The 11516-nt window shown below is 54.9% G+C and overlaps 3 protein-coding genes across 3 annotated transcripts; 2 read left to right on the forward strand and 1 right to left on the reverse strand.

Moving 5' to 3' along the window:
• Positions 1-5233: 5233 nt before the first annotated feature.
• On the forward strand, positions 5234-7095 carry J4E83_009226 (uncharacterized protein; the record flags this gene model as incomplete). The annotated part of the gene is made up of 2 exons (XM_049336115.1): positions 5234-5641; positions 5692-7095. 2 exons carry the CDS (start codon positions 5234-5236, stop codon positions 7093-7095), a joined length of 1812 nt encoding a protein of 603 aa, XP_049184679.1.
• Positions 7096-8231: 1136 nt separating this feature from the next.
• On the forward strand, positions 8232-9458 carry J4E83_009227 (uncharacterized protein; the record flags this gene model as incomplete). Its single annotated transcript, XM_049336116.1, has 1 exon — positions 8232-9458. One exon carries the CDS (start codon positions 8232-8234, stop codon positions 9456-9458), a length of 1227 nt encoding a protein of 408 aa, XP_049184680.1.
• A 100-nt stretch (positions 9459-9558) lies between these two features.
• On the reverse strand, positions 9559-11465 carry J4E83_009228 (uncharacterized protein; the record flags this gene model as incomplete). Its single annotated transcript, XM_049336117.1, has 3 exons — positions 9559-10892; positions 10949-11221; positions 11309-11465. The coding sequence occupies 3 exons, from the start codon at positions 11463-11465 to the stop codon at positions 9559-9561; spliced, it is 1764 nt and encodes a 587-aa protein (XP_049184681.1).
• Positions 11466-11516: the final 51 nt, after the last annotated feature.

The raw sequence follows: 11516 nt of genomic DNA on the forward strand, positions 1-11516 counted from the left end.
ATCTTTCAAGATGTGGTCCCGAACGAATGAGAAGCATGCTGTGAGGATGCTCTGGATCTTACTGCATTAGCATACCAACATCGAATGTATCAGACATGCTTCCAAGATGCACTTTGTTATTACGACACGACCGAATCGACGAACTTCCTGGCCCAGGCGACGGTCGTTTTCACAGAGCGGAGCCCAATCTCGAACCCATCGGCGACAACAATGCCTGTTATGTTGGAACCCGGGAATCCTGACCAGGTAGCATGCGTGCCGTGGCATCTCCGTTTTCGCACCAGGGAGTTGTCGTCCAATGAAGCCATGATTAATAGATGGATGCCGGCAGGGATATAAGCTGTGTGGAGTCCGAACCTGTCAGGCAGTGCAGTCGGGGAAGGTGATCCCTTTGAAAGCATGCCACAACACTAGTAGCTGCAGTGAGAGACGAACGATGGAAGGTGATGATGCACATGAAAAGCCTTCGTTTCGGTGGTCAATCCCCGCGACGTGTCCGTAATCAGCATAGAATCCAGTTGGTCGGCACTCCGCTTGTGCGAGCCGGTGAGACTGTCTGCACGTCTTACGGATCCTTTGGGTCAACGGCTGCGTGCCCCATTTCCCTTTGTCCCTGCACAAGGCTGAGTAGTCACTTTGGGATGCGCAGCGAGAACTCGACAGGTCGATCCGGAGGGCGCGCACTACTGTGATTGCACATAGTGGCGCAAGCCAAGGTGTCCTAATCCTCTCGGTGACATGCACGTGGTGCAGAGAATGTCTCGCGTTGAGGTGAGGAAGCGATGCGTCGCTTTTCCAAAGACAGCTGAACCGTATGTGTTGAGCGATGTACTGCAGCACCCAGACGGGCAAGCGCGGCCTGGGATCCGTTCCGGCAGGTGCGTCCTGTACGCAGAGTTCGTTTGCATTGTCTGAGAGGGTTAGCTGCAATCGGCCCCTCGAACGGCAATCCAGAGTTGCTTCTGAGCACGGAAGGAGGTGTGGAGTGTGTTAGCCGGTTGCCTTTGTTGGTTGTTGCATGATGGTGGCACGATGACTCGCCGCGTGCGTCGAAAGCACCGCCAGATGTCCAAGCTGGAACATCGTTGTGCGAATCGAGCGCTAGGCAGCCGACGAATTGCAAGTCGTTTGCCTTTGAAGGAGTTTCGCCCGGCAATAAAGTAAAGAAGAGCCTGAGCTTGGCGAGCTAGTTTGACGTATTGTATTTGGAAAAGATAGCGAGGGTTTACCGACCTCGGAAGCATTGTCTTTGGCGCAAATAGATGGAGCCTCCTGCATGATACTTTGGTAGCATGGGGTGTAATAATAAGGTGCAACTTGGTCACACAAAGTTGGTTGGCTGACTGGCGCGTGAGTGGCTTCGCTAATGTGTTAATGAAGCTTGTGGCGTAACGCATACGGGACTTGTTGTCCTTCATGACAGTGTCAGCCGCGGGATAGATGATGATACGGGTCAGCTGTGCATCGGGCAGACTAGTATGGCCTCGTGGATCGGTACCAACGCCCTTGTACATATTCACATTCAATCTCCGGTGGGAAGTAGCAAGTATCGGTACCCCTTGGATACAGCCTATCCTCCCGCATTACGTCCTGGCCGGTCAGCATGTTGTAACACTGTCAGACGAGCGGTATTGCAGCCCGAGTGCAAAGTGGTTGCGTCACAATATACCTTGGTAAATGTCGAGAGGATCACGTCTAGGCATAGCAAGGGATCCATCATCCGGGTACGGAGGCCTTGAGGTTGGGTCGCTGGTTGATTACGGCGTGCTCCTCGCTCTAGAGCGTGGGGTTGCGCAGTGCTCATTCGTTGGGAACCGTCTGACCTACTTCTTTCAGCACAAGAGAGCGGGGAACTGGATATGGATCTGAGGACGCCGCAAGCCGTGTCGAAAGGCTAAACTCGACCCACTGGACTCGTGTGGCAAAGAGGTACAAGATCCTGAGTCGGCATAAGACTTGTTGCAGTGTGTGCGTCTATCGCGTTCTGCTTTTGCAGCTGGGCCGCTAAGGCCGGTCGCAGACCGGAATTAATGAGCCGTAGCCAAGCTGCATCCATCGCACTTCGTGATCGCGACCGTTCGGGCACAGGGTCGCGAGAGCATGGTAAAAAAAAGTCTGCCATATCGCGCGCCAGCCAAGGACTTGCGTGCTCACGCTGGCGCCAACCATATATGCTGGTCTCGGCTGAGTGGTTTTCGCAGATGTCTTGTGGCCAGGTTGCTGCGCATGATGAAATGCACTAGAGACACATCCATGGAGCTGCACTGCTCGGCAGGGTCAGTTGTTGAAAGGCAAACGATGGAGTCAATCGACGATAGATGATGCATGGTGTAATGTACGCGTGGTGGAAGCGCGGTACGTCTCAGCGCGCCATGGCCAAGCTAATAGATGTGCCGTGAATGGTATAGGCTGGGCAGGACGGTAACGAGTCGTTGGGGCTCGTATAATCGTGTAATGGTGAGGAAAGCGGTGCCGAGTATCGTCCGTCCTCTCCGTACTACGCCCCCCAGCCTTCCGTGGAAGGAGCTATTGCCCTTTCTGCGCCAAAATAGTCACGATTCATCTCCACACGACGGTCAGGACGCTCGGTCAGACGGGATCGCTGTCGAACGTGGATTCTGGACGTACTGTCACTGCAGGCGATGATGCACAGCGGCGAAGTTAGTTTCGATAGAGCCATGACTATTGCAGCGCCGTGGAGGACTTTGGGCGGTCGTATCACGCGCATCAGCGAATCGCCAGCCGAGTCGTCCAGGCATCCCGAGCCTCCCGTTGGCATGGAGCAACGAAGGGGCGTGTTTGAGATGTCGCCCCTCACACCGACATCGTACCGATGCTATAGGAGTAGTTTGACGGGCGGTGGAGGGCTAACCAGCATGTGGAATGCATCCATGCCGGGTGGTTGCAAGCAATCGCCATCCATGTGTTAACAGAGGTGATTACGTGGGCATCTTTTTTTGCAGAGAGTGACGACGGACCGAGCACGACCCACACCCCTGCTCATGTACTGTACGTATGACGGCGCTCGCTTTGCTAAGCTCCACCGTTCCAACAACAACCTCATTGCATTGCGAAGCAGGATCACCGGCGGCACAGACTCTGCTCAGTGCTATCGATAGATTACGGGCTGCGTATCCCTTGCTGCTCTGGCCATGTGTAATTCCGTCACGGTTTCACGGTTAGCGCTGCTGGCCAAGCAAGCGACTCGATAAGCAATCATGCTTCACGAGGCCGGTGCTAGCTGGACGGGTCAGCAAAGGCAACCTTGGAACTGGACGCGGATTGCAAGATTTGCAAGACTTGCAACACAGGCGTCCGGGACAGGTGGATGCACCCAGCAAGCCGCAGGCCCCCGCAACAGCTATGGCCGGCCTGATGGACGCGCAAGGTGATGGAATGCAGCAACTGAGGCGCGCGCAATACCCGAAATCGTGTTTCGTCAGGGGCGTTGCAAAGGCGGTTCTGCAGTGCAGATTGCCTCAACTTGGAGTGCACGCAACACGTCGCCGGCCGGTCTCAATAACAACACTGTGTCTAGCGTCGGGGTGCCTCATACTTGCCATTCGCCGGAAGCATCGGAACCGAGGGCTGCAGCGGTCGGGCTCCACATGATTGGAAGTCATTCAGCAAAATCATCTGCAAAAAAAAGAGGATTGCTGATCAGCAGCACTCGCGCAAACTTCAGCATGGGAAGCTTCGCGTTGGACAGGGTTCGGGCTCGGATATAGAGCATGCTTAGGGAAAGGTAAGACGGCGATTTGGCTAACTAGGGCGGGCTGGCTGGGCGACTGGTTCGTGTCGCTTGCAGTCTGGCAGCACAGCGGCGCCGTCCAGTCTGCCACACTGAGTCTCGCCATTTGCTATGCGTGCGCTTGCAGCAGATGCTTTTTAGATGCCTGAGGGCGGCAAGCGGGCACCAGGTGGTCAAACACGGCATGGGCGGGACGCTGCACGCGTATAGTGCCCTTCCAGACCGCCCAGGCTGGGGGTCGTCACTGGCGATTACCGGTCGTCTCATGGATCGTGATGGAGGTCTGCCGCTTACGGCAATTCCTGCTGCTGCTGGCAGCGTTTGGAGGTGCCGTCTGCGGCCACCATTCGTGGTGGGTGCTCCGCCTTGGCCGGTGCAGCTGGCCGCGATGCGCAAGGGATCTCACCATCTCTGATCAGTCGTCGTGTCTGAGACGGCAGCGCTCCGTGGAGGCAGCAGGCCTACCATGTAGGCTGCAGCGAGTTGATGAGGCCCACCAGCGCTATCGTTTCTTCGTTTGTGGCCGGATGGTGTCCCACTGTCGCAGTGCGCACTGGGCAAGGTCGTGTGTGGTGGGGGGAATCATGGCTGAAGCCCCTCTGGACGCGCACCATGCATCGCCTGAGGGGCTGCCGCCCAATCAGCGCGCGCGGGAGTGCTGAGGCTGTATCGCGCGGCGCAGCTGGTGCTGGGGTGGTTTGGCGCAGGGATGGATTATTCACGACGCTCGTGCTGGACTTGTTGTAGTAGCAGTAATTAGCCCGCGCGGCTTGGCTGCTAGTCGCGTCGGTCGCTCCTGCCCTCGCGGCGAACCCCCGGTCGCGGTTGCTTTGTGCTGGCGGCCGTGCGCCCCTAGCTCCTTCCAGGCGCGGTTGATGTCAGAGCGCGGCTTCTCCTTCTGGGTCCTGGATCAGCCTCTTGGGGCGTTCCTCCTACCCTGCTCGCTCCTGCCTGGAACCTTCCGAGCCTTCACGACTCCGTGTGTGTGAATTACCTATGTTTTATTCAAATCCAACGGCCCCAAGCCATGTCTGCCATGCCAGCGTGCGGGCCCCCGACAATCCGCCTCCCTACAGTCACAATCACTCACCACCATTACCCACACCCAACACCAAGCCGCTCCCGGTATAGCACCATACGGCCAGGACGCTCACCGGGCCTGACGTCTCTTTATTGTGTCCCTCTGCACTCTCCTTTGCCAAACCCTCTCCTCCTACAAGTCTAGTTGCAAGCGTCGTTGCCGTGTCCCGGATATAGCCTGGCTTTGATTGGCCTAGCTCCTGCTCCCGTCCACAGGCCAACCTCTCCGTCGTCGACATCCTCCTGCCAAACCAAGGTTGAGTGAAGAGGATAGCGTGCAAACAATAGTTGCTGGACATGACCGCCTGCTCACATTGACCTCGCCGCCTTTCACCACTCACCTCACCTCACCGTCTCCGTCCTCTTGCCGTCCACATGCTCGAGCTACAGCTCCCTCGCCCAATGCCTCACGCCCTGCCGCGGGAGCCTCCCTTCAACCTGTATGCCACGGCACCTCGCAGCTCTTCCAAGCTCGACGCCACGATGCACCTTCCCTACCCAAGCCTCTCACACGGCTATGAGCAAGCCCCCCGAGCTCCCCTCACACCCCCAGAACTTCCCGGCTCAGCAGTGAGGGTGGTCTCACTACCGCCGAACCAAGGTGCAGGGCATCAGTACGGCTACCAACTGCCTGCAATCGGCAACTCCAGATCAGCAGCAGCTCCACGAAGTCCCAGCCCGCCAAGGCAACAACCACAGGCACAAGAGATGGCTCAGACACCGAGGAAGAAGTACACCATATCACCAAACCTCAAGATTCCGCCGACCATCAGCACGCCACAAGAGGGTCTGCCCCAATTAGCAGCAGAGGTAATTTCAGGTCCCATCATCTCACCGGCAACCACTAACCATCCATCCAGGTGACATGCCTCTTCTGGTTCGAGAGTTCGGCCACGCTCAAGCAAGTACTTGATACTGCCTCGCCACGCCAGCCCATGCAGCCGCTCGTTCCCGATGCACATCCTACAACTGGTTTCAGGAAGTGGGTAGCGACCATCTTGACGACCACACAGGTTGCCCAGAATGTCATTCTCTTGGCACTGCTTTTCATCTACAGGCTCAAGCAGACCAACCCCACAGTCAAGGGAAAACCTGGCAGCGAATACCGTCTACTGACTGTAGCTCTCATGCTCGGCAACAAGTTCCTCGACGACAACACGTACACGAACAAGACATGGGCCGAGGTCTCGGGTATTTCGGTACAGGAGGTGCACATCATGGAGGTCGAATTCCTCAGCAACATGCGATACAGTCTTTTCACATCAAAGGAGAAGTGGAACGAGTGGCACGGTATCCTGGGCAAGTTCGGAACTTTCTTCGATCGAGCATCCAAGATTCCGGCCTCCGGTGCTGTAAGCCCAGTCGGCCCCCAGAACATGCTAGGCCTCCCGCAGAACTTTGTTCCTTCACCACCAACCCAGCAGCAAACGTCACCACCGACTACGATGATGTACTCCCCGAGCCACATGGCGTTCTCCAATACCCCGCTTTTGCAACCACAGGCCACGTCGGCCACGGTATCCCCGATCGGCGCCCTTCCGGAACTCGGACCCATTCAACGCAAACGCAGCGCTGATTACAGTATCGAGCCCCCAATGAAGCGACAGGCCCATGGATTTGCACCTGGCCCCTACAGCAATGCACCTCCGATTCCGACCCTGCAGACGCCCGTCAATAGGTCATTCGAGCCACCACCATCTGTGAATCGCTTACCCCCTCTGCCAAGTCTTTCGATACCTCCACCTCAGCAGATGCCGCCGACCCAGATGAAGAACTGGTCAGACCTTCCGCTACCAGTCCCCGGGGGCCGCTCCATGGCCATGGTGTACCCTCCGCCCGTCCAATGGCAGCAACCGACTAGCACACCAACATCGTCGGCCCCACCGCCTTACGCCCACAACTACACGCCGTCTACCGATCAGTCTCGTCAAATTAGTCCTTACCCACAGTCCGCAGGTTCCTCTCCAGTAGGCGCCTTCCCAGCAACGGGCTCGAGACAATTATCGCCATCCCATTTCCTTAATCAGCGCCAGTCTCCTTATCGACCGGTTCGCACCGTGCAGACACTACTTGTGCCTCCACCTCAGACATCCATTCACAACCCTGCGAGGAACATCAGATACGACCAAATGCAGTATCAGCCTCTGGGTCAACCGATGACGGACCGTCGTTCCGGCCTCCTACCATACATGGACCGGAGTGCATGGCCCGAGACCAACCAGTTCAACCAACTTCCTGTTCCCCAACAACCTGTGTTCAGGTGAATGGCCACTCATTACCTTCGTGTAACAACTTTACGAATTTTCTGGGCTTACATTGATTGCCCATCCTTTAGTCCAGAGGACATGATATTTGCTGCGTTCGAGCGTGCATTGCATTGGGTGGTTCTTTCGGTGAGCATTTCATTGATCAATAGATTTGATCAGCACTTTCTTTACATTACCACTGCATCAACAGGCGTTATTGTATGTGTAGTCTTTTGCCTGGTCGACACATTATGTGTTCGTCTTACAGGGCTTGATATGATGGCGTTTCGAGAGGCCGACTTGTGTAGGCCCGAGTCAACGGATTATTGTGTGCAAAGCACCAATGCATTAGAATAGCAAACCCTCAAAGGGTGTATAATCCAAAATCAAGTACAACTACCTCACTCTTAAATCGTACATTTTCCTCGGGTAGTTCGGCGACGTGACATCGTTAGTCCTCTTGGCTTGTGGTTCATATTACGGCTGTTGGCAACTGTGGGGGCACCTTATCACCTCTGCAAGGCTTTAGATCCACGTACGAACCATTGGGTTGACTCGATTATGCTTTAAAGAGCGTAGCTTCATGAGTATGATATAAGATAGTCTGAGTGGACGTTCATATACTATCCAGGTAAAAGCTGGTAGATACCATCATGCTCAAGCTCGGTGCATGTGGCCGGGTACATGTCCTTCTCTGGATGTTGTAGTCTACTTGGTAGCAGAATCTAAGACAAAGTACAAGTTTATGGCATAAAATCAATAAAATCATTCCCAAAAGCTGTGCAGGTTGGCAATCACTTGTTGGGTGGGGGATGTCATTGGGAGGGAGATGTGGAAGTAGAATTTTGGGAAGGCAAAACACAACATCTATTTGCGCATGGAATTCATAACAACGCAACCAACAGATATAGTGGAATGTAATCGAGACATCATGTGTATTAGAATGGCACAGATTGTTTGCAGTCGTTCGTAGGCTTGTTCGCATGCGGGTTGTTGCCTACGGAGTGATTTTGGGAAACTTGGTACAGTACGAAGTGTGTCGTACAGCCCTACGCGCGCCAAGCCGCTTGCAAGAGCCGCGGCAGCGCGTTCACGGTTCACCCTAGGTTTGCACATTTCCTCTATACTCCGTCCCACCTCTGCAAACCGTAACTATGCCGCCACCAAAATCCAAGAAACTCACCGCGCAACCCGTGCGAACGCGCCAATTCGCCGGCAAACCCACAGCTGCACCTGAACCCGAAGAACGCTCGAGCTCGGAATCAGAGTCGGAGGAGGAACAGCCAAAGCCAAAACCTTTCGCGAAACCAAAACCCGCGCCCATCGCATCATCGTTTCCCAAGTCTGCGCTCAAAGCAAAACTTGCATCGCGGCAGAAATCCGAGGCGGAGCGCAAGGCGCTAGAAGACGAGTTCGAAACAGAAAGCGAGGAAGAGGAGGGCGGCGAAGACGGCAGCGGGAGCGAAAGCGGCAGCGGCAGTGAAGAAGAGTCTTCTGAGGAGGAGTCAAGTAGCGAAGAAGAGGCACCCAAGAAACTACTGCGCCCAGTGTTTCTGAAGAAGAACGAGCGGAACAAAGTCGCACCTGTCAAATCAGCAGAGGAGATAGCGGCAGAAGAGGAAGCGCGGCGGCAGGAGCAAAACAGAGCGCTTGTACAAGAGCAGGTCGAGCAGCGCATAGCCGAGAAGGCGGCGGGCAAGAAAGACTGGGATGACGACGTGGAAGACGCCGACATCAACGCCATCGACGACGCAGACGGTGTAGACCCCGACGCCGAGTATGCCGCCTGGAAGCTGCGCGAGCTCAAGCGCATTAAGCGCGAACGTCTCGCGATCGAAGAAGCCGAAGCAGAGCGCGCAGAGATCGAGCGCCGCCGCAACTTATCCGCCGCCGAACGCGAAGCCGAAGACCGCGCCTTCATCGAGAAACAACAAGAAGAAAAGGGCGACCGTGGGCAAATGCAGTACATGCAGAAGTACTTCCACAAGGGCGCCTTCTTCACAGACGAGCTCAAGGAACTGGGTGTGGACAGAAGGAACCTCATGAACGCGCGCTTCGAAGATGAGACGAATCGCGAGATTCTTCCCGAGTACATGCAGATCAGAGACATGACAAAACTGGGCAAAAAGGGTCGGACACGCTATAGGGACATGAAGACCGAAGATACCGGCAAATGGGGTGACTTCGGTGATGACCGGCCGCGGAGAGACAAGGGCGATTGCGGTGTCGACGAGAGATTCAGACCTGATGCTTATGGCGGAAGAGATCGGGATAGAGAGGGCCCTTCTGGCGCAAATGCGAAGCCACTTGGCGAGAGGAAGAGGTTCGGCGACGACCATGACCGGGACGGTAAGCGCCCGAAGATGGAAGAGCGGGCTTGAAGCGTGTGATCATTATCATTTTGGCGTTGACAGCATTGGGCGGCGTACTAGCATCTACGGAACATGAATACCATACCCACCGACTTCAGTTGTCGGCTCATTACTCTTCACGAACCCTCTCGTACGTTCCCCGTCCCTGGGCATCTCCGTCTGCCATCGCGCGCGCATCTTCTCTCCCCTTTTCCACATCCAACCGCCACAGTAACGGTGCCGGCAATACCACCAGGACCGCCAGGAAGATGAACGCCGGGCGTATCGTGGCCGCCTGGTCAACAATGAACCCGACAAGAGCTGGGCCGAATGCACTGCTACCTTTATCCGTAACAGCATACAGCGCGAAGAACGCTGCTTCACTGCCCTCGGGTATCAAAGGCGCGTAGACGGACCGCGCATAAGAAGATATTCCACCCATGACTATACCATGAATGACAGCAATGGGGTAAATCTCCCATGCTTTCTGCAGACCGATGAACCCCAAGCTCTTAAACATGGGTATGTATCCGAGTAAGCCATAGAGAGGGATGATCTCCATGCCCGCTACACAACACAGTAGTACGGTCTTTGGCTGTAGTGCGAAGCGCCGTTGCACATGCGGCCATGCAAACGCGCCTACGATGCCAGATCCGATAGATGTGATGGACAGTAGCGCGATGGCAATGGTGCCCATGTGCAACTCGGTGCGTGCGAAGAGGACAGCCGTTCCAGAGATGGTGGCCACGGCATCCGACAGCAGGAACCACGATATCAGGAAAAGGAGCGTCTGCCGTAACTTTATGGCTCTCCGGAGTGTACCGTAGAAGCTGCGTAAAGAGAAGGACGTGTAGAACAGGAAAGTTTTTATCTTCGACGACTTGCCTCCAGCAAAGCTCTGAGCAGTCTGTGTGGGTAGTGGTGGACCTGGTCTTGGACGTAGCCACAATAGTGTTGGGATGGAGAATATAGCCCACCATAGACCGACCATTAGCAGAATCATGCGGATCGAGAGACTGGGCGACGTTTTCGACAGAGCCGTTTTGTTGAAGAGCACTATGATTAGGATACTCAAGATCTGGACAAAGACGGCGGACATGTAACCATATCCCACGCCTTTACTAGAGATTTGCGCGCTTCTTTCTAGATCCCGCTTCAGCCGATCCGGATCGAAGCGGGCGTGAGTGGAAGACGGTCCATTGGCCGGGTTCAAGGACTCCAATTCGACATCTGAGGCAGAGTCGGAAGATGACGGTTTCCCAAGCGTATTGTTATCTGGATGGTTGGCAACGAGTAGTGGTAAGAATGCGTTTAGCAGGACGAATGAACAGCCTAGACTCGAAACTCCGACGATGACTAGAATGGGAGCAAGGTAGTATAGTGATGGTGAGATGAAGATGAAAAGACAGCTGGCCAGTGAGCCCATGTACGATGTGAACATGAGCATCTTCTTGCGGTATGGGCCTAGGTAATATGTCAGTCCTTGTTACATATGTGAGATATTGACTACAATGACTTACCATGATCGGCGAAGGAACTGAAACATATCAAGACTATTGCTTGAAGCAACACAGCCGTAGAGAACGTGTACATGGCGAAACTACTCGTCGACATGTCCCTCCCCAAGTATCTCACCATGCATTGCTCAGAGTCTCCTCCGGCTTTCTGGTCTGCATCGTCGCGTATCCGGAGTTTTCCGGATGCGGTATGGTCGACACATGGTTTTGAGTGATCGGAGAAGAAGACGCCATTTTCTCGTGCGAGTTGCTCGAGGATTACTGGGAGGAATGCGCCTTGAATTCGTAAGTAAGACGCGAAAATCGATACATGTGTATGGTGGTGGTTGCGTGGGCAGGGTGGAAGAGAAGGCTATGACGTACCGACTGCGACTACAGCGAAGACTTCGGCTGCGATTGGGTACGCATACCAAGCCTTCAATTCGCGATCGGTAGTAGGGCTCGTGTCTTCGCCTTCGTATTTGATGCGCGGGCTGGATACGAGCGTGTCGTCATCGTCGAGGTCGTCATTAAAAGACATATTTGTTTGTTGTTAGGGTTTTCGAGAGGCGCATTGGATAGAGCGTTGACT

Source organism: Alternaria metachromatica (assembly GCF_023757995.1).
Source record: "Alternaria metachromatica strain BMP 0045 chromosome Unknown scaffold_31, whole genome shotgun sequence".
NCBI classification, from domain to species: domain Eukaryota; kingdom Fungi; phylum Ascomycota; class Dothideomycetes; order Pleosporales; family Pleosporaceae; genus Alternaria; species Alternaria metachromatica.